General features: G+C 51.8%; 1 protein-coding gene across 1 annotated transcript in view; it reads right to left on the reverse strand.

Annotated features, from left to right (window-relative positions):
* Nucleotides 1-4,402: 4,402 nt before the first annotated feature.
* Nucleotides 4,403-22,721, reverse strand: part of C15H16orf96 (chromosome 15 C16orf96 homolog) — a 58,219-nt gene continuing 39,900 nt past the window's right edge. Inside the window, exons 8-16 of the mRNA XM_057529690.1 lie at nt 21,621-21,695; nt 20,428-20,592; nt 15,335-15,453; nt 14,560-14,622; nt 12,198-12,290; nt 10,896-11,076; nt 10,691-10,793; nt 5,431-5,511; nt 4,403-4,620 (exon numbers count right to left, since the gene is read on the reverse strand). Of these exons, the coding sequence (XP_057385673.1) occupies nt 4,403-4,620; nt 5,431-5,511; nt 10,691-10,793; nt 10,896-11,076; nt 12,198-12,290; nt 14,560-14,622; nt 15,335-15,453; nt 20,428-20,592; nt 21,621-21,695 (1,098 nt within the window). The remainder of the gene's footprint in view (nt 4,621-5,430; nt 5,512-10,690; nt 10,794-10,895; nt 11,077-12,197; nt 12,291-14,559; nt 14,623-15,334; nt 15,454-20,427; nt 20,593-21,620; nt 21,696-22,721) is intronic.

Here is a 22,721-nt window from a genome sequence, read left to right on the forward strand (position 1 = left end):
ACATAGATGCTACGTGACCCAGAACTCAAGGGCAGCACGGAACCAGGAACTTCAATTTCCCCAAACCTGGAGTCTCAGAAGCAAAACTGAAGGAGTCAGTAACCACCTACTACACGTTCAAGTGTAAACTGGCTAAAAAGCAAAGCTGCTGATGTAGGAACAGAAGAGAGCCACATTTACAGCCATCCTCAGCTGTCCACCTCGGGCACCTCCTAGGAGCTGCCTAAGCAGCACACAGAGAAGACCAGCCTTGTCACCTCAAAAGTCCAGCCTCTGGGCTCTGTCACCACTAGACTTGAGCTCCAGATCGCTCTTTCCAAGATTCCATTCTGAAAACACCATTTGCATCCATGAGGTTGCTGAAAAGAATGTGATTGGAGCGCTCATTTCTGAAGAGGGGACATGGCAGCATGTGGGAATGGAGGCCCGGCCTCCCCAGGTGACAAGCGGTGGGTGGGCCCTTCAGGTCTGATGTTAAATAATCAGGGCATGGCTGTCTTAGGGGTTTGCAGATTCACAGGCCTCTGATGTGTGCTGCTGGGCTTGATTTGTCTGCCAGCACTTTAAAATCAGGAGAGTTTACAAGAAAAGCCTCACCTCTGGCTTACCTTGGAAAATTTGTAATATCTGGACCAAGTTCCCTTAAGGCCACAAATGGTTGAAGCTGACCACCACGGTGGGGACATAGCTCAGCCTGTCCCTGGCCGGCCAGCCACTCCTCTGGCCACCACGGACATGTGCGTGTCCAGCGTCTGTCTTGCGTCTGCTGGAATCTCTGAAGGGGATTTGCTCTTCATCAGGAGCATCTGTGGAAGTAAATGTCCTGCTCTGTGGGGTGGCAGGGTGGGGGGTGGGGACCTGGGGGGGTGGTGAATGGAGGCTCTGAAATGCTTTCTGCGGGCAGGCAGGGCTCCTCCTTCAGAGCTTTAAAGAGAAGGGCTTGTTCTGAGATTCCCTTGGATGAAGGTGGATGCTCCCAGGGCCGTTGAGAGCCTCCAGGGCTCTCTGGGAACACACCGTGGCCGCTGCAGAAAACCACGCTGCTCCGGAGACTGGCCCCCCAGCCAGTGGCGGGCAGGGCCGTTGTGGCCCTGGAGGTCTCTGAGGGGCTTTTTACAGCAGGACTCATCTGAGGACAGATGAGGGTTTTGACTTCAGCCCCCTCCGCAGGAGGGGAGGGGAGGGCCCGCTTCCTGGAGGCCTGTCAGTGGCACAGCACGAGGTGCTGGGAGCCTGTTGGCAGAGTCCTGCTCTGCTTTCTGGGGCCATTTCTCATCTCCTGGGGAATATGAGGTGTAAATATTGGGGAGCTCATTTTCTATGGATGCTGGGGAAGCCATGAGCAAGAGGAAGAAAGGGGAGAGAGAAGAGAAGCCCCTCTCTGGAGGTTGTGTGTGTGTGTGGAGGGTCTCTGCCTAGAGCTCCCAAATCCGTGGAAAGTCAGGGGTCAAGCCAGCCAAGACGGTGGTGCCAGGGGGACCTGTGTGTCCCTATGAAATACCTGCACAGAATGTCCTCCCTCCAGTGCCTCCTGGTGGCCTGCTTTTGGGTACTGGTGGTGCCTTTTACCAAGGCAGATCATCTTGTTTGGGACACGTTTGCTGTCATCAGTTGTTTATACCTTAGGGTTAATGAGTTTGTGGTCTTTGAAAGGAAGAAAATGTTCAGTGACCCTTTTACTTGCATCGGTGGGTTGTGGGGCTGGGTTTGGGGGTGCAGAGCAATCACCACGCTGCACCTCGAGGCAGGACCCTCTGCTTGGCAGCAGGCATCTCATTCGTGCCCCTCATACCAGGCCAGCTCACATGCTTCCCTCTCCACATGACCGATTCATCTCAGTCTTTTGTTTGTTTGTTTTGTTGTGTTTTGGCTACACCACACGGCTTGCGGGATCTTAGTTCCCCAACCAGGGATCGAACCTGGGCCCTCGGCAGTGAAAGCCCGGAGTCCTATCCACTGGACCACCAGGGAATTCCTTCTCGGTCTTCAAACTGCAAGTTCCAGGGATCCCCTTCACTCCCAGGCAGACCAGGATGGTTGGTCACCCTACTCCTTGTCCAGCCTGGCCCTGCCACTGTGTCCCAGGCCAGGAGCTGTGGTCCCCCCTGCAGAGGAGGAGGCTGGACCCAGGGCCTCCAGAAATTCCCACTCTACTGACCCCATCCCCGGTTCTGTCTGCTCCCCAAGCACCTTCCCCTGCTGGGATGGGGTGGGCCACCCTTCTGAGCAGCAGCCCCAGGAGTAGGTGCAGTACCTCCCTCCCAGCTGCCAAGACCTGCAGGTCCCACCCCCGGGGCTAGAATAGGCGAGCCTTGTCCTTGGCAAACATCCTGCCTGCACCTCCCACCTGGGATCAGGCCAAAGGTTGGCTTCCCTACCAACCCCCACGGGGGATAGAACTGTCATCTTCAAGATGGCTCCTGGCCGGCTGCAGTTGGGTTCATGGTTCCCCACCGTTCAAAGCACCCAGGAGGCCTGTCAGTATGCAAATGGGTACACAGTGACCTACCTGGGTCTTGCTCCTCGCTCCCTGGGCTGCAGGAACCCACTCAAGCGCTGATTCCATTGGTAAATCTGAGAAATGGGCTGGGAAGGCAGCTACGAGGGGCTGAAAGAGCAGGGCTTGGATGCCTGTGGTTCCACACGTCAAGGCTGCAGGAGACAAGCCTGACCACACCTGGCATGGGCGCGTCCCCAGGAGCCCCCACCTCTCCGTCTGCCCGAGGCCAGGCCACACCTCCTTTCCCTGGAAGTTGGACCCCCTCATACCTGTGTACAGCACCCACCCAAGAAGTACAGCCTTCTGGGCAGGTGGCTGGAGAGCTAAGGCCTCACTGTGTGACCCTGGGCAAGTCACACCACTGCCCCTCCCACAGGCCTGTGATCTGCCCACCATACAGGACCAGGGCCACACGGGGCGCTTTGCCACGGGCGACCGATGTGATGGGGGAGGGGAGGTTTGTTGTGATTCTCTGCTGAGACTCAGCCATGGTGGTTCTGGACAGTGGTTCTGGGAGGCTGACCCTGGGCTGGTGGCCCGAGGAAGGACTGGCAGGTCCACCCACCCATGTGGGATGGGCAAGGCCTCCCCTCGCAGAGGGCATGGGGCCAGTCACCCTCATCCACAGTCAGAAAAGTGAAAGATTTTATTCTGGGGAGAAGCTGACAAAAATACTCATCTGTGATATGGGGGTGGGGCCAGGGCTGCACTGGCCAGTATCCCCCAAGGCGGTGTAGGTCACCTGGGTCAGGAAGAGCTCTGCCTCATTTGGACACAGTCCTTGGAGAAAGAAAAGAGAAGTCAGGAGTGGTTGCAGGTGAGGAGCAGGGGGAGGGGGAGGCAGGGCTGGGGGACAACTGATGGGGAGGGGCAGGCACGCAGCATCCAGGACTCCTTTGGCTGCCGGTCCAGAGGACCCTCCTCCATGCCAGCACCCTGGCTCCCCCAGGGCGGACCCCTGGGCAGCTTGCCCACCCCACTCCCTGACTCGCTCCAGGAGCCTCTGGTGGATGTTGGGGGGAGCCATGCCCCAAAACCATTCAGAGGGAAATTTTTTATTTTAGTCTTTGTGGAATGTGATAGAAGTATCAGAAGCACACAAAGGGTAGAGGGCGCAACTGGACAACCTAGGGGGTGGAAAGGGAGAAAACGCGAAACAGAGGGAGGAAGGACCAGTAAACTGTCCAAGGGGCCGAAACCATGCCAGGCTGCAGGACTCGCCAGGCAGACGTGAGCAGGCCGGCCTCTGAACCCCAAATCAGGACGCTTTGACCACCCCCCGTCCACCAAGTGCATAGGCAGTGAGTGCGGGAACCAAAGAGGCAGAAAGACGCCAAACAGGACAGAGCTGTCCTGGAGGATTCCAGGGCCGTTGCTCCAAGTGCCTCATGGATTAGCCAGAAGTAAATACAAACAATCGGGTTCTTTAAATATCCAACTCATAACAGTAATTACTGGTGGGAACAATCAACAGACAATAAAAAACCATGCACGCAATAAAATTTGGTTCCCATGAGAAAATTGGTCCTGGTAGAAATAATGGTCCCCAAAGAAAATGGACAGTGGCGTTAGCTGTAATTGGAACTGATTCTGATAAAATCATTTCAGCAAAATAAAAAGGAAAGTGTTTTGAAAACCACTTTGTGTTGTATTGAAAATTGGTCAAGGAATTAAATTGGTTTAGTGGGAAATTCAATCTAGAAAGCTGTGTTCTCCATGAAACGCAGCATGAGAAGGATTGTGTTGCGGGTATTTATATGAGAGTTAAAACAGCTACTGGATCAAAATGAGTCTCTTACAGAGACCCTCCCCTAAGTCCAGGGCCCCTGCACCTTCCCCAGACTAGGCTCAGGGCAGGGTCTCCACCTGCTGGGGGGAGGGGGCGACGCTGGAGGTGCAGGCTCACAGCTTGGTGGGCTCCTTGGCGGACTGCATGCCGGCTCGGGACTCGAGGCGCAGAAGCCTTGGGTGCCCGGCAGGCCCTGGGGCCGGCTGGGGATCCTGCAGGGACGGCATCAGCTGTGGCAGCAGCGACAGGGGAGGCAGAGACGGAGGCTGAGCTGGCATCGTCGGCTGGGGGCCTGAGGCGGCTGAGCCCATGCTGGTGCGGGGGTGCAGGGCTGCGGGGGGGGCAGGAGAGACCCATGATGTGTCCCAGGAATGTTCTGGAGAGAGGCTGGCCCAATGGGGTCATCTTCTCCACTAAGGAGAAGAGAAGCCCCAAGACTGGAAGTGCTTCACCTCTGCTCACCCAGTCCAGGCACCTGACACTTCCTGGGTCTGGGGGGCGGCCCAAGATAAGTGAAACCAGAGGTGGACACAGAAGTGGAGCAGGGCAGCCGAGAGGACACAGGACTTGGAGTCCAGGATCTGGGCTTCGGCCCAGCTCTTGCATTCTCCAGTTCACGGTCGTGCGCCTCAGCTCCCCCACTTTAAAATGGGCTAGCTGTGCCCACCACAGCATCCCGGTTAACGGGATAAGGACTGGGTGAGATGAGAAGGGAGGAAGTGCTTTGTATGCTGTAAAGTGCTCTCAGATGCCTGGTACGTGGTGATGTGACCAGAGGAGTCATGAGCTCAGTTGCCCCCAGCTTGGCTCACGGGCCCTCAGCAGAGAGGCCCGAGGGAATGAACAGGCTCCCTCATCCCAGCTCTGCAGCCGGCTGGACCCCAGGGGACAAACACCTGGCTTGGGCCCCAGGGATGGCTCCTGGGCCAGGAAACCTGGCTGAAGGGTAAGGGTGGAGCCCAGGACGGCTGAAGGCCCCAGCCAGGGGGCTGGGTGCCAGGGGGGCGCCACTCGACGGATCTTCTCTGGCCCAGGTCCGGGCAGGGCAGGTGAGATATGGACGAGGTGGGGTAGGAGAGCCCCAGGCTGGGACTGGGGGCCCAGAGACCCTGCCAGAATCCCAGCTGGGCCAGGTACTCACAGGGGTAGATGGCACCAAATAAGGCACTCGGGCGCGCACCCTCATATGGCCTTCGAGCGGGGGGATGCGGAACCTTCACAGCTTGGTGGAAAAGAAAGGGGAAGAGACAGGAGCTGGTGCGGGGCGCTTCCAGGGCTCTGCCCCACCCTGGAGACCCTTTCGTTCCAGTGGGACCTGCCCTGCTGCCCCCCGCCCCCCCACCCCCTGCCGCCCCTTCACACACCCAATCCCCACCCAGTCGTGCATGGAAGACCCTTCCTCCCTCCCCACCTTCGTGAGTCTAGAGCTTCTAAAGGCTGAGATGTCAGAAAAAGGCTTTTTGAAAGTAACTCAAGGCCAAGGAGGAGAGAGACATTATGTTAGCATGAAAAGATACAGGTGACGTGCTGGCCAGCCTGGCAGTTCTTCAGCTATTCCCACCAGGACCAGGCCACCACAGTGCCCCATCCCACCTTCCTGGCCTTCATCTTCTGTACATGCACATTTTTTTGAGGTGAACTTCACATAAAATTAACCATTCAAAGTGAACAATTCAGTGGCATTAAGTGCATTCACAAGGCTGTGCAACTGCCGTCTCCATCTGGTTCCAGAATACTTCATCACCCCCAAAAGAAACCTGTACCCATAAGGCAGTCACCCCCTCATTCACCCCTCCCCCGAGCACCCAGCAACCACTAATCTGTTTTCTGTCTTCGTAATTTCCCTGTTCTGGACACATCATGGCGGGGGTGGGGGGTCACACAATATGTGGCCTTTGGAGTCTGGCTCCATCCTTCACTTTTGAACCCAAGGCGTCCCTTTCTCCCCGTCCAGCCAAGAGTCACCATGACTGGCCATCCAGACCAGAGACCACTGTACGAGGTGGGAACGTGCAGGGAAAAGAGGCCATGACAGTGAATATGCAGGAAGGACGGGGTGGGGGGTGGTGTTGGGGGGTCGCAGATGGCTGAGCAGGGCACCAGGTCTGGAGGGGACGGGCCAGGCCTCCCACCTAGGACGAATTACAGGGGCACGAAGCTCCTTCCCATGCAGGACCCCGACGGTTCCTTCTGCTTGGAAGGCTCTGTCCTTCCCTGGCTGTCTCCTGACCTTCATTTTCAGAGAGTCCTTCAGACCACATGCTCCACAGGGACAACCCCTGGCCCCAGTCATTCTCTCCCCTATTTCCATGTTTCATCTTCTTTTTTTTGGCCACACCAAATGGCTTGTGGGATCTTAGTTCCCCAACCAGGGATTGAACCCGTGCCCTTGGCAGTAAAAGCACTGAGTCCTAACCACTGGACCGCCAGGGAATTCCCCATGTTTCACCTTATTCACTCGCTGAACTTACTCATTTCATTTCACCATTCTTCATGGAGTAAAAACTCTAAAGGGGCAGTAACTTTACTTTGACCTCACCAGGTCTCTCCAGCGGCATCCAAAACACACGTGGCACCAAGGAGGGCTAAGGACTGACCGCCTGAGTGACCAGGGCCATGTGGCAGCAGGAGGTGCCGTTTAGCTCTCCCTTTAAGAAAGAACTCATCGTTCAGTTCTGGGGAGCACAGGGAGCCGACAGCCTCCACCTGTTAGCACTCGGGGTCTGTTAGCATCTCTGGCCAATATGGGAGCACAGGGCCTGGCCATCTGCTGGGCAGTGTTTGCTTGGAAGGTCCCCACTGGGCTGGCCTGGACTTTATCAGGTCTGCACACTGTCTGAGGGTCTCTCTGCCTGCTCCCTCCCTTCCTCCTCTTTGTTAACGCCGCCCCATCCCAAACCTATTGCATTCCTAACTCTGTCTCAGGGTCTGCGCCCTGGAGGACCCAACTGACACAGGGGACCACACTGATTCCCCATTAGCCTTTGGGATCCAGGTAGCTTGGGTCATGTCCCTTGAACCTGAGCTAGGAACGACCTCCCATGTGCTTTGCAGGTTCGGGGTAAGAGCAAATGCCCAGTTGAGGATCACTCCCTGGTCCCCACTCTGATCACCGGTTGGCACCTGCATCCCTCCACAGGTCAGAGGTAGGACCTGCCAACCAGCCAACCAGTGAGACTGTCACACTGCTTCCCTCCAAGGTGAGGCACGTGAGCCTGGGGTACAGATTCAAAACCAAGACCCAGTGAGGCCTGGGAACCCAGCTCTGAGCCTGCACTCTCCTTGAAGGCCCCCAGACACCTTGGATGCAGAGGCCCAAACCCAAACTCGCCACCTGACCCCAATATCTGCTTCTCCCACGATCTCCTCCACGGCTTTCCCGCCTCTGCAAGAGCCAAAAGCCAAGCAGCTGGGAGGCTCCCGATGGGAGGGGACATTTGAGCCCTGGCAGATGAGAAAGGTCCTCCAGGGATTCCAGGCAGAGCACATGGCACATGCAGGGGCCCAGACGGGGGGAACAGCCTGGATCGTTGAGAGAGCAAGCAAGCGGTTCTGGGAGGCTGGAGGCAGGGAGCAGACGAGGCTGGGGTGGGGAGTGGCCAAGGGGCCCTGCAGATCAGCCAAGGAGATTGGACTCTGGGGACAATGCACCCCAAGACGTCCCTGCCCTAATCCCCAGAACCTGTGACTATGTCACCTTACATGGCAGAGGGGGCTTTGTAAATGTTATGAAGTTAAGGATCTTGAGATGGGGAAATGATCCTGGATTAACTAGATGGGTCCAATGTAATTGCAAGGTCCTTATGAGGGGAGGCCAGAGGGCCAGAGTCAGAGAACGAGATGTGAGGACAGACGCTGAGGTCAGAGAGATGCACTTTGAAGATGGCAGAAGGGGCCATGAGCCAAGGAATGTGGGAGGCCTCTGGAAGGACACGGAGTCTCCCCTTGAGCCTCAGAAGGAACCAGCCCTGCAGACACCTCGATCTTAGTTAGCCCTGTAAGATTCACTTCCGATTTGACCTCCAGAACTAAGATAAAATAAACTTGGATAGTTCTAAGCCCCTGTTTGTGGTAATGTTACAGCAGCCATAGGACACTCACCCTGCAGGGTCCTGAGCGGGGGAGGGGCCTGGTCAGGAGTGGGTTTGAGGCCATTCACTCAGTGCTGGTGAGGACGGCATCTCCCCCTCCATCTGCGCCCCTGCTGCCTCTGCCTACCTGAGCCCTGCCTGTACTTAGCCCCCCTTCCACTGAGACCTCTGTGGAAGTCCAGCCTCATGCTGGGGGCACTGCTTACTAGGGATCAAGGGTTCCTCTGCCTGGCCTGAGATCCTGACCACTGTGCAGGCATCAGGAGGGCACAGGCTGGCTGGACGGCCCTTGGTGGCCCCGTGGGCAAAGGATGGATGGATGCATCTGGGACCAGGCTGGACCTGGGAGGGGGGCTCACATCAGCTAGTTTAGGTTTAGATACTGAGTGTGTTTTGGAGTAGAATTTTCTTTTGAGTAAAAAATAAGCAATAAGACAAACTGGTCAAAAGATCCAGCCACAGGTCGGTTTCGAATTGATTCCAATTTCTAGTTAGACTTTGTGGCCCCCAAGCAGGATAAAGCAATTGAGGCATCCTGATCCACTCCTGCTTTGCTGCATGGGTCTAGAGAACAAACAAGCCCTGGGGAGAAGAGCCCCTCGCTCTGGATGACAGCCCTGGGGAGCTGGGTGGGGACGCCATCCGATGGATGACTGGGGACGAAGGTCGGGTCTGTAAATCATCCTGACCCCTCCACCAAGGGTGGGCTCCCGGCAAGCGGCCCTCACCCGCTCATTTGTGCAATGCCTCACCGGCTGGTGCAGGGTGAGAGGAGGCAGTGCAGGGCCTGGCAAGAAGTTGAGCTCATTAAATATTGGCCACCATTGCTGTTATCCTGCCTGGTGATCCCAGGGGCCCAGCCTGAGTCTCTTCTCGACAGCACCTGCGGCCGGGGGCATCATCCAGGTGGAGCCATTAACACTGCAAGGGCCACATCCGTGCCCCAGGGGGAATGCAGGGTTCAAGATGGTGACCTGCCCCCTGGAGCAGGGCAGGGGCCTGTGGTGGGTTGAATGGCAGCTCCCCAAAAGATGTGTCCCCCTGGAACCTGTGAATGTGACCTTGTTTAAAGAAAAGGTCTCTGCAGATGTAATTAAGTGAAGGATCTTCAGATGAGGGCATCTGAGTTAAGAGACAGAAGAGGAGGAGACACAGGGAGAAGCCACACGGAGAAGCCACACGAAGAAGGAGGCAGAAACGGGGGTGATGCAGCCACAAACCCAGGAATGCCTGGAGCTCCCAGAAGCTGGAAGAGGCAGAAAGGATCCTCCACTAGGGCCTTCGGAGGGAGAACGGCCCTGCCAACACCTTGATTTTGGATTTCTGGCCTCCTGTACTGTGAGAGTTAATTTCTATTGTCTTAAGCCACCCAACTGGTGGTCATTTGTTGCAGCCCCGGGACACTAAAGCAGGGTGCTGTCCTCTCTATCCAGCACACCCAGGATAAGAGCCCCCTTTCCTTTGCTTAGGTGTCTGGTGGTTGTTCTCAAGTCAATGGAGGCAAAGTGGGGTGAGGAAGGACAGTGGGGTGAGGATGGGCGGAATTTACCCCCCTGACCACTTTGTGGCTCCAGGACCAGTCCCAGTAGGGCAGTGTGTGGAACCCCTCTTCCCAGAGCGGGGTAACCTCAAAGGGGCAGGCAGAGAAGGTATTGCTGGCCCAGTGCTGGAGCTGAGTCCCGGGGTCCCCGGTCGGAGCCAGCTGGAGCCAGGGCCTCGACACTGCAGTAACCAGAGCAATTCATTCCACGTCTCCCTCTGGCCCAACCCTCCCCAACCCGTGACAATTAGGACACAGGCCTCCAGTCTGTCCTGGCATCCTCCTCATCACGCCCAACCCCAGCCCGATCTCCCCACTCCAGGTAGACTCACCTTCCCGAGTTCCTAAGTGTGCCTGCCTTCCATCCACCACAGGGCCTTTGCACCTCTATTCCCTCCCCCTGGATCACTCTCCTCCCACCTGATCCCTTCATCCAGCTAAGCCTTATTCCCTTTTCAGAGGCCTCAGGACAGCAGTCTAGGACCTCCTCCTTGAACTAGTGTCCCTTGTCACAACTCTCCCATCACCACCCAGCATTCCTTCTCTGGGGAGGCCATCCAGTACCCCTCCCCAGCATCCCCTGTCACAAGCTGTCCCAGTACAGTGCCTGGCATACAGCAGGATCCCATGTTTGCGAGTGGCTGTGTGAGGAGCCCCCAGTCATAGATGTTGCCGGCTCTGGGCCCCGCCTGCACCACACTGGGCCTCACAATGCCCAGCAAAGGCAGGACACGGGGCAGGGGTGCCCAGGAAGGCCTGACGCTCCTCACCTGCCAGCTCCTTCTCTGCGCCGGTCAGAGGCCGCACCCTGTCCTTGCTGTTCATTCGGCCCTTGTACAGGATCCCATCCACTCCCAGGATGTCCACCTCGGCCTGTTGGGCAGCCCGGGCCCCGGGTAAGGGAGTGTTCACAGAGGCAGCAGGGCCTGGCTTCCCCCAGGGTTGCCCACCGCCAGGGGCTGCAGCCTGACTCACGGAATCATAGTCCAACAACTCGGGGTCCCCGTAGGGGTAGACTGTCGACAAGTTACATGATTTGAAATCAAGGTTGGCGTCATTTCCAGGGCCGTCACCCCAGTCCTGCGGGGATCCCAGCGAGTCCAGGCTCCCCTCCGGGGCTGCAAGGTTCTGGAGCTTCTGCAGCCGCTGCTGTTCCCTGGGGCAGGGCAGGGGCGTCAGCAGCCACTTGGAGACCCCTCCGCCCCAGAGGAGCCTCAGGTTGGGTCCGAGGGCCTGGCCAGTAGCGAGGGAAGACTGGAATTTCTTCCAGCTTCAGCTTGGGTGATGCTGCCGGGCAGGCCTGGGGCCTGGTATGTGGATACAGACAGGCACCATCGGGGCAGAGGGGAAAATTGAGACCCGTGTTCTCCCAGACCTGGAGTCCTGGTCTCGCCTGCCAAATGCAGGCTCTTAACTTCTTTCTTTTTTTTTTTTTGGCCACGCTGAGCAGCATGTGGGATCTTAGTTCCCTGACCAGGGATCAAACCGGCGCCCCCTGCAGTGGAAGTGCTGAGTCTCAACCACTGAACCGCCAGGGAAGTCCCTCTTAACCTCTCATCCCAAGAGGGAGTCAGGCGAGTGAGGGTGGGGGCACCGGGCACAGGCCCCCATGTCCCTCCCCTTCATGTGGCTGTGGCTGCTATTCAGCCATCACTCCATGCCTGGCCAGACGTACCCTCGGGCCTGGGGGCCTGGGAGTCAGAAGCACCCATGAAGCTGTGGGGTGTCAGGGGATGAGGGGCAGGGCTGGGGCCCAGGGAGATAGCCGGGGGCAGAGGAAACCTGCAGGTTTAGGTGCCAGAGCCCGCCACTCACTAGCTGTGAGACCTCAGGAGGGTTGCTCAAACTCTTTTAGCCTCGGTTTCTTCAACTGTGAAATGGGATGATAGCAGAATGACCTCAGAGGCAAGGTGTAAGGATTCAACGAGGTCAGGTCTGTCAAAGAGGTTGGCACAGTCCCTGCCCGGCCGCAGCAAGCCCCACGGAGGACCCAGGGTCATGACTCACTTCTTCCAGCTGGAAGCAGGCTCATCAACCCTAGCTCACAGGGGGGTGTGAGCTTTAAATGAGAGACCCTCCCTCCCTTAACAGTTCTTGGCCCATGACAGATGCCCAGTAACCTGTCCGTTCCTCTCCCCATGAGCACCTCACGTGCCCGTCTGCAGCCCCACCACCCAGGACGGCTCCCCTGCAGATGGCTGCAGTGCCCCGGACAGCCTTTGCATCTTGGAACTGGAGTTTGCGTCTCTGTTGGCGCCCGGACCCCCACCTGCTCACCTCACCTGTTGCCACTGCAGGTACTCGTAGCTGTTGGCGCTGGCCGGCCGCAGCCGCGACAGCAGGCGGGCACTGCGGATGGTGATGAGTTGCCTGTGGAGGACAAGAGTTAAGTGGGAGGTGCACGTGGCCAGCAGAGGGCCCAACTTCCACCTCTTCCAGGAAGCTCGCCCTCAAACACGGCCTTCCCTCTAGAAAGATCCACAGCATGGGGCCACCATCCTCTTCATAAATCATAAAGAACAGTTGTTCTGATAATAAAAGGAAAACCCCCGAACAGGTGAGTCCTAGAAGTGGGATGCAGGTTGGAGGTTGGCAGGGGTGGGGGGAGGGGGAGGGGGAATGATTGCTTATGGGCACGGGGTTTCCTTCCGGTGGGTGGAAAGGTTCTGGCACTAGATTGAGGTGGTGGCAGCACAATATTGTCAATGTACTAAATGCCCCTGAACTGTTAACTTTAAAATGGTTAATTTATATTATGTGTATTTGACCTCAGTACAAGAAATAAAAATAGTAAAACATCAGCCTTCTGAGGAGCTGGAACCGTTCTACATCTTGATCTGAGTGGTGGTTACCAACGCGTGTACACATGTAAAAACTCATCCAGTTGTGAAACAAACGTTTACATACTTTACTGTGTGCATGTTAAGCCTCAATAAAAATTTAAAGTCATGCATATTGTCAGCATTTTAGAAAGTAAAGAAAAACACAAAGAAATCACTGTAATCACTGTAATCAAATATTTTGATATGTGTCCTTCCAGTATTTTTCTGTTTGTGTTTGTTTTTTTTTTTAACAGAAATAGGATCATAACACACATCCTACTTGGTTTTCTCATTTAAGTTACTGCAAACATTTTTCCAGGTCATTAAACATTCTTTTGTGACTGTGCCATCCAATATGGCAGCCACTGGCCACATGTGGCTATTTAAATTAACTAAATTTATTTTTAAATTTTTTTAATTTTTATTTTTATTTACTTATTTATTTTTGGCCACGCCGTGTGGCATGTGGGATCTTAGTTTCCCAACCAGGAATAGAACCCGTGCCCCCTGCAGTGGAAGCACAGAGTACTAACCAATGGACCACCAGGGAATTCCCCATATTAACTAAATTTAAATAAAATTTAAAATTCAGTTTCTCTGTCTCATTAGCCATCTTTCAAGTGCTCCACAGTCAAACGTGGCCAGTGGCTACTTCACTGGACAGCACAGCTATGGAACATCCCCCCCATCTCAGAAGGTTCTACGTAAGGCCTTCCTCTACGACTTGCCTTATTGGCTGACGTGAACATACTGCAACTCACTCACCACTTCAGGTTGTTTCCTTTCCTCTTTTTTTGAAAAAAAAATATTATGGGGCAGGGAGGGATAAATTAGAAGTTTGGGATTAACACATACACACCACTATATATATAAAATAGATAACCAACAAGGACCTACTGTATAGCACAGGGAACTCTACTCAATATCTTGTAATAACCTATAAGGGAAAAGAATCTGAAAAACTGTGTGTATGTATATATATGTATGTATATATATATATATATATATATATATATATATATATGAATCACTTTGCTGTACACCTGAAACTAACACAACATTGTAAATCAACTACACTTCAATAAAAATATTATAAATAATGCTGCGATTTTGAAAGAAAAATTCTGGCTGTATCTCCCAACATGGCCAGGTGTGGGGTGGTGAGCGTCACGGGTCACCAGGAACAGGCTAGCAGCGCAGAGGCCATGGGCACTGCAAGATCCTAGGTGTGTCCACACAGTGGGATATTATTCAGCCATAAAATGGAATGAATCACTGACACAGGCTACAATGCAAATGAACCTTGAAAACATCATGCTCAGTGAAAGAAGCCAGACACACAAGGCCACATATTGTATGATTCCATTTATACGAAACGTCTACAACAGGCCGATCCGTAGAGACAGTGAGTAGATTGGTGGTTGTCAGGGGCTGGGGGAGGGGAATGGGAGTGAGTGCTGATCAGTCAGGGTTTCCTTGGGGAGATGGAAATATTTTGGAATTAGAGGTGAATGTGCACTAAATCCCACTTTAAAATGGTTGATTTTATAAGTGAACTTCATCTTGATAAATAAACAAAAGTATTAGACTATAAAAATATGTGCAAGGAAGTCCCACAAAGTTCAGCTTTTCCCCAGAGTTTCCTTTCATCCTTTTCCTTTTGGAGTTGACCCTGCCCCTGGACACAGCGGGCACCAGACAGGGCTGGTGAAGGGAGGGATGCTAGTACCTTGCCCAGGTCGGGGGCTAATGAAATGATCTGTACAGAACGGTGTACACGGATGTACATGTCATGGACGATTCCCGGCGGTACTCACGGGCTGGTCATCATCTCCACGGGCCGGTGGCAGGAGATGCATTTCACCTGCTCAAACAGTTTCCTGGAAGACACCCAGCTCCGTCAGCTGCTGCGCCAAGCCAGGCCCTGCAAGGCCACCCCTGCCCCAGGCAGTGCTTGCGCCGGAGGCTGCAAGTCCATCTATGCCTCAGGGTCAGGGCTTCCCCCACATCCTACTCCCGCTGGCCCAGCCCCTGCGCTCAGCTCAGCTTTACTGGCCCCCGTTGACCCCCATGTGCGGCCACTTGGGGCAGCAGTAGGGGTAAAAGTGTGTTTAGTTTCTCTCCTCGCCCCAAACGCAAAGGAGGTCTTTAAAACCAGGGAAAGCTACTCTTCACAGTGGACATTTGGGAGCATGAGGGGTGATCTGAGGACAGGAGCCCCCCCCAGGAACATCAAGTCCCTCTGCCTAGGGCTCTGTCTGGAGGGGGTGGGGGCCTGGCTCTAGTCCCAGATCTGCCCAGGCTCCCTCTGGGGAGCCCCTTCCCTCTCTGAGCCCAGGTTTCTTCACATGAGCACCTGGAGCCCCCTCTGCACTCAAGGGCAGGCCTGCCCACCTCTGAGCCCCTGGGTGCTCGCAGCTCCATCCCCCACCCCAGCAGCTGGAAAGCCCTGCCCCCTCTCTCCACAGGTCCACAGGTCTGGAATCCTTCCTCCCAGAGTTCAGAATCCACTGGGATACCTCTCTTGTTTCCTCTCTGGAAAGAGGGACCCCTAGCCTCTGGGAGCTGCACCCCTATCTGGGAGAGGCTCACTTCCTAAAGCCGGCAGCGCTGTCGGGGTCGAACCGGAAGCCTTCAACCAGCAGCTTCCTGACTACTTTCCAGACCTCATCCACGTCTTTCTTCAGGTTGTCCAAATCACTGGGAACCAGCTGTGAACAGTCAAAGGGAAGAAAAGAGACTTTAGTCAATTAATTCACACTCTGCCTTGCTCCAGAAAAGGATTTGCAGCAACCTGCAAAGTTATGTAGAGTGTAACAAGATTAATCAAGAAAAGTGAAGTGGTGAAGGAAAGGGAAAATGACAACGCTTGGGTTAAGGCTCGGACCCGTAATGCATGCTCTTGCTGGAGGGGAGCTGCAAAGTGAGCTTCCCGGCAGCCAAGGCAAGGAAACACCGTCACAGTTACTGTCTCCAAAAGACAAACCAACCCCACTGCTACTCTGAGTGCAGGCCTGCAGGCCCGAGAAACATTCTCCTGATGGTTCCAAGACACCTGACCTTCACGCATTCAACACCTATTTAATGAGCGTAAAGTGTATATTCAATGGCTTTTAGTACATTCACAGAGCTGTGCAACCATCACCACAGTAAGTTTTAAAATGTTTTCATCATCGCAAAAGAAATCTCATACCCCTTAGCAGTCACCTTTCTTTTTGTCCCAAACCCCCAGGCGTAGGCAACCCCTAATCTACTTCCTGTCTCTACGGATTTGCCTCTTCTGGACACTCCATATAAATGGAACCACACAATCTGTGTCCTTTCATGTCTGGGTTCTTTCATTCAGCATCATGTTTTCAAGGTTCACCCATGTTGTAGTGTGTAGCTGTACTTCATTCCTTTTTATGGTTGAATAATGTTCCATTATATGGATATACCACATTGTGTTTATCTGTTCATCTGTTGATGGACATTTGGGTTGTTTCCACCTTTTAGCTATTGTGGAAAATGCTGCTGTGAACATTGGTGTGCAAGTTTTTTTTGTGGGCTGTTTTCATTTCTCTTGGGTATCTACCTAGGAGTGGGAGTGCTGGGTCGTATGGCGACTCTATGTCTAACTTTTAAGAAACTGCCAGACTCTTTTCCATGGTGGGAATTTTGAATTTTTAAAGTGTTCCTTCCAGTGCCCAGATTTTGGTCCCTAAACACCATTCCCCCAAAAGGCACCAAGACGCCACAGAGAAATGGCTGATTCAGGTCTGAGGAAGGGAATGTAGAAGATGAGCCTGGAACATCTTGTCATTTAAAAAAGCAGGACAGCTATCCAAGATAGAGGGTCATGTCAAGGGGCTCAGGGGCCAGCTTGCAAGCCTAAGATGAGACCATGTGAGCGACAAAACAGTAACTTAACTGACTGAACAAACTGAATATTTAAAAACTCATGATTCATAGTGATACCCACAAAAAAGAAAAAAAATAGAAACCCTCATTTGCCACCATGTATCGGAGGTGGCTACTGCACCAATATTTTACCCTGAAAACTGGTAATTAAAGGAAATAATTCACCATTATCTCTGTCTTTCCTGCAAGAATCCTATTTCAGGGTAATCAGCTCAAGTTGATGAGGGAAAGCTCTTCTTTACAGATTTCTAGCTGATATAGAAGCAATGCTAGGATTAGAAAAATCACCATTTTGTAACCCTTAATGAAATAATGGGTTCAGGCAACAATCCTCAACTTAGGAGGAAACTATCAATATCAGGAGAATGGCCAACGAGGCAATGGCCATTCCCAGAGTGACAGAGAGTCACCCCCAAATTACTTGCTGCTTGTAAGGGGAGAATATACGTTTATGCTGGTGGTATCAGCTGGGCTAGCACCGCTGGGCCCTGATGAATCTTCACTCCAGAAGGGACCACCTCCCAGCACTGACTTATCTGTTAACCAAACACTACAGGAAGCGCATGGCATACCAAGAAGATTCTTTTCCCCACATTCTATTTAAAAACTTAAAAAAATATATTTATTTTTGGCTGCATTGGGTCTTAGTTGCAGCATGAGGGATCTTTCGTTGCAGGGCACGGGCTCTTCGTTGTGGCATGCGGGCTTCTCTGTAGTTGTGGCATGTGGGCTCCAGAGCACATGGGCTCTGTAGCTGCAGCACGTGGACTCTCTAGTTGTGGCATGCAGGCTCAGTATTTGCGGCACACAGGCTTAGTTGCCCCGTGGCATGTGGGATCTTAGTTCCCAGACCAGGGATTAAACCCACGTCCCCTGCATTGGAAGGCGGATTCTTAACCAGTGGACCACCAGGGAGGTCCCTCAAAAACTTTTTTTTTTTAATTTATTTATTTTATTTCTCTATTTTTGGCTGCGTTGGGTCTTTGTTGCTGCGCACGGGCTTTCTCTAGCTGTGGCAAGCGGGGGCTACTCTCTGTTGCGGTGCGCGGGCTTCTCATTGCGGTGGCTTCTCTTGTTGTGGAGCACGGGCTCTAGGCATGCGGGCTTCAGTAGCTGTGGCTCACAGGCTCTAGAGCGCAGGCTCAGTAGTTGTGGCACACGGGCTTAGTTGCTCCGCGGCATGTGGGATCTTCCCGGACCAGGGATCAAACACGTGTCGTGTCCCCTGCATTGGCAGGTGGATTCTTAACCACTGCACCACCAGGGAAGCCCCCCCTCAAAAACTTTTAAACCTACAGAAAAGTTGCAAGAATAGTCCAAAGGACACTCCTATATCCACTGAAATTCACCAATTTTTAACATTTTGTCATGTTTTCTTTTTCTATATATATGTATGTGTGTTTTTTTTTTTCTGAGCCATTTGAGAGTTAATTGCAGACATCACTATATATCACCCCTACAAAAACTTAAACACAGAATTACCATACGACCCAGCAATTCCACTCCTGGGTATCTACCCAAAGTAGCTGAAAACAGGTGTTCAAACAGAAATTTGTACATGAATGCTCATAGCAGCATTATTCAAAAGGTGGAAATAACCCAAGTGTCCATCAACAGAGAACAAACAAACAAAATGTGGTCTATCCATTTGACGGAATATTATTCAGCCTAGAAAGAAATGAAATTCTGGGACTTCCCCGGTGGTCCAGTGGTTAAGACTCTGCCTTCCAATGCAGGGGGCGCAGGTTCAGTCCCTGACTGGAGAACTAAGATCCCACATGCCGTGCAGTGTGGCCAAAAAAATTTTAAAAAGAAAAGAAATGAAGTTCTGGTTCATGTTACAACATGGATAAACCTTGAAAACATGATGCTGAGTGCAAGAAGCCAGACACAAAAGGTCACATACTGTGATTCATTTATATGAAATGTCCAAAATAGGGTAATCCAGAGACAGAGAGTAGATTAGTGGTTGCCAGGGGCTGGGGGAGAGGGGGAGTGAGGAGTGACTGCTTGATGGGCCTGGGGTTTCCTTTGGGGGGATGGAAATGCTCTGGAACTAGATAGAAATGGTGCTCACACAACACTGTGAATGTAACAAATGCCACAGAATTAGTCACTTTATAATAGTTAATGGTTAATTTTATGTCGTGTGAATTTTACCACAATTAAAATACACAAAGAAAAGAAGAGCAATGAGGATAGGATCACTTCAACCAACAAAAAACAAAAAAGCTTTCAATCAGGAAAAAAATTCAGACACATAGAGAGGAGAAAAGACTAGACTCATGAACCCTGATATACCCGCCATGTAGATTTAATCATTGTTAACATGTTCCTGCATTTGCCTTTTTTTCTTTGTTTCTTTTCTTTTTTTTTCCATGCCATGCAGCTTGTGGGATCTTAGTTTCCCAACCAGGGATTGAACCCGTGCCCCCTGCAGTGGAAGCACAGAGTCCTAACCACTGGACCGCCAGGGAATTGATGGAGTGTTTTTTAAAAAAGTTACAAAAATCATACCATTTCACTAAAATATTTTAATTTTCTTACATGCCTGCAATACCATTTATCCCATCTAACACAATGAGCAGTCATTCCTGACGTTGATCTAATTCCCAGCCCATTTTCAGAGTTGGAGCAACTGAACCAGGAAACAAAGTAAGTCTCCTCGTGTGTTGCATTTGGTTGTTGTGTCCCTTGAGACTCTCTTAATCTAGAACAGTCTCTGTCCCACTTTTTTTCACCCTGCCATTGAATTATGGAAGAAAAACAGTTCAGCTGTTCTGTAGATAACTGAGTTACTCCAGCTGTAATCCTGCATTGATTTGTATGATTTCTATGACAAGTGTGTTCCATATCTGTTTTGCTTATCATCACATCCTCGCTAACCAGCATCAGAGGTACCCAATAGGTGGATGATGAGTGAATAAATCCTCATTTTACAGATGAGAAAACTGAGGCTTGAAGAGGTTCTATAACTCAAGGCATACTGCCAATCATGGTGGGGCTGCAACTCGGAACCAGAGCTGCCTGACTCTAAACCCAAGCTCTTTTGTCCTCACCAGCCACCCCAGCTGCAGGAACCACACAACACTGAAATGGCTGGCCTGACTGTTCCTGTCTCTCTATTGGACGGTACACATTAAGGCTATGACTTCTTATCAACATTTCCCCAGGATCTGGCTCAACACAGGTGATCATTAAATGATGAATGAATAAACGAATGACCAGCAGGACACCCCCTCTGCCCGCCATGTCCCTTTGCTTGCGTTATGGTGGTCAGCCTCCAAGATGCTCCCCAACTATACCTCTTGGTATTCACACCCCCATATGGTCCCCTCTCGCACTGAACAGGGCTGACCTGTGTAACCAAAAGGATACTACAGAAATGATGGAGTGTGAATTCTGTGGCTAAGTCATCAAAGATGTTGCAGCTTCTGTCTTGCTCTCTTGGACCATGTGCTCTGGGGGGCCCACTGGCTGCCATGTTGTGAGGCCAGTCAAGCAGCCCTAAGGAGGATCCGTGTGATAAGGAAGTGAGGAGTCTTGCCCACAGCCATGTGAGGGCGCCATCTTGGAAGCAGCTCTTCCAGCTCCAGTCAAGCCTTCACATGACAGCAGCCCTGGATGACATCCTGACTACAGCCTCGTGGGAGACCCTGAGCTACTCAGCTAAGCTGTTCCCAAATTCTTAACCCTCAGAAACTGTGAACGTTTGCTGTCTTAAGGGACTAAATTTCAGGGTAGTTTGTTACGCAGCAGGTGGTGACTAATACAGGGGTCCTCACCTTGGTGCGTAGGTCTTTATCCAGCTGCGCCACAGTCTTCTTCCAGTCATCCTCATTGGCCATAACCCTGAACAGCATGCCCTGAATCGTCTCATTCAGCTCCATCGCCACTGCGTCCAGGTCAGCCCGGCTTCCCTTGCCTGCCAGGGAGCTCCTGTTGGCTTTCTAGAGAGAGATGGGACTCAGGGAGGCAGGGCTGCTGGTGTGGGAGCAGGAAGAGGCTGAGGGAGATCAGACCACTCTGGTCAGTTTTTCTAGTTTGGGACCCTGGATACACAGCCTTGGCTTAAATTCAACCTTGGGGTCTGTGTTGGCTCAAACACAACCATTAGATCGAAGCCAAGGTTTCCTGTGATGGAGAAGTTGGGGCATGGTTTTTAAATTCACATAAATTGTCACAAACTCTAATTCAAAAAGATACATGCACCCTATGTTCATAGCAGCACTACTCACAATAGCCAAGACATGGAAACAACCTAAATGTCCAACAACAGATGAATGGATAAAGAAGATGTGGTATATATATACAATGGAATATTACTCAGCATTAAAAAGAACGAAATAATGCCATTTGCAGCAACATGGATGCAACTAGAGTTTATCATACTAAGTGAAGTAAGTCAGAAAGAGAAAGACAAATACCGTATGATATCACTTAATATGTGGAATCTAAAATATGACACAAATGAACCTATCTATGAAACAGAAACAGAATCATGGACATAGAGAACAGACTAGTGGTTGCCAAGGGGGAGGGGGTTGGGGGACGGATGGAATGGGATGTAACTATTATATATAGGATGGATAAACAAGAAGGTCCTACTGTATAGCACAGAGAACTATATTCAATATCCTATGATAAACCATAATGGAAAACAATGGTAAAAAAATAATGTATATATATATGTATATGTATAACTGAATCACTTTGCTGTACAACAGTAATTAACATAACATTGTAAATCAACTATACTTCAATTTTAAAAAATTGTCACTCATCCTGAGTTACTGAAAATAGGAATTGATGGAACAACTTCTGAGAACTTCCCCTTAACTTTCTATATGATAAAGGTGGAAGGAAACTCCAGAAGTCTGCCTGCCTTTGTCTTGGCTGGATGATTCCATTTCCCTGGTGGGAAAGCTGGGCTCAGGATGGTGGAGGGGGTGGGGGAGAGGAATCTCTGCTCACTCACCTCTTTCAGCTCCTGCTCCATCACACTTTTGTCTGCCTTGTACATTTCTAGGTTTTTAATCTGAGAATGGACAACCTAAGAACAGAAGCAGAGGGCATGTCAGCTATCCTCGGAAGTCCTGAGGATAGCCTCTACCTCCCACGTCCGCCCTAGGAAGGGACAATGGGGCCAGGTGGACAGCAGGCAGGGTGGCACATTGGAAGGCTTGGGCTCCAGCTGCCCAGATCAGAAGGGGAGGAACGTGGGACTTGGCACAAGACGTCCCCTTGGAGGTGGCCTCACAGAACTACAGGTGGCTACACAGGAAAGGAAGGAAGACCCGAGGAAGGAAAGCATAAACAAACGCTGATGCTTTGTGTCCCTAGATGTTTAAGACAAGTGCATCTCTTCTGATCTGTAATGGGGTCCCCGTGAGAATGGCAGTCTATTCATCCACCAAGCACTTATATGCCATACATGCTATGCCCCAGGGTCAGGGGAAAACCCTTATTTCCCATCCCCATGACTCCATGAAAAACCAACTCCCTGCATTAATTCTGCCCTCTCTCCACTTACTGGGTCCTCCTTATGACAGCAGCAGCCAGCTAACCTGCTTGGGAAGAGCCTCACATCCAATGGGCCATGTCCCCAGAGGGTAGGGTCACTCCTCCTCCAAAGCTGGAAGCAGGCTTCTACTTCTCCCTACATATCTGGTCTCCCTTTTACCCTCAGAAACAGAACCCCCAACTTTTAGCTGGCATTTGGCAGATCAGAATCATGACTATATTTTGCAGCCTCCCTTATAGTTTGATGTGACCACTGAGGTGTAAATGGAAGTGGGTCAGTGTCCTCTTCACTGCTGCCTTGGAAGCAGAGTTAATGACTGGAGCGCCAGCAGCCATCTTGGACCATGTGGTGACCTTGTGAATGGAAGTGACACACCATGGAGTTCAATACCAGCTCTGAGTTTCTTGAATGTAAAAGAGAGATACACTTATGCCTTAAGTCAGTTACTTGGGAGTTTTATGCTATTCAACGATGAACCTAATTCTTTTTTTTTTTTTAATTTATTTTGGCTGTGCAGGGTCTCAGTTGCGGCATGTGGACTTCTTAGTTGCAGCA

The sequence above is a fragment of the Balaenoptera acutorostrata genome, chromosome 15, assembly GCF_949987535.1.
Source record: "Balaenoptera acutorostrata chromosome 15, mBalAcu1.1, whole genome shotgun sequence".
NCBI lineage: Eukaryota > Metazoa > Chordata > Mammalia > Artiodactyla > Balaenopteridae > Balaenoptera > Balaenoptera acutorostrata.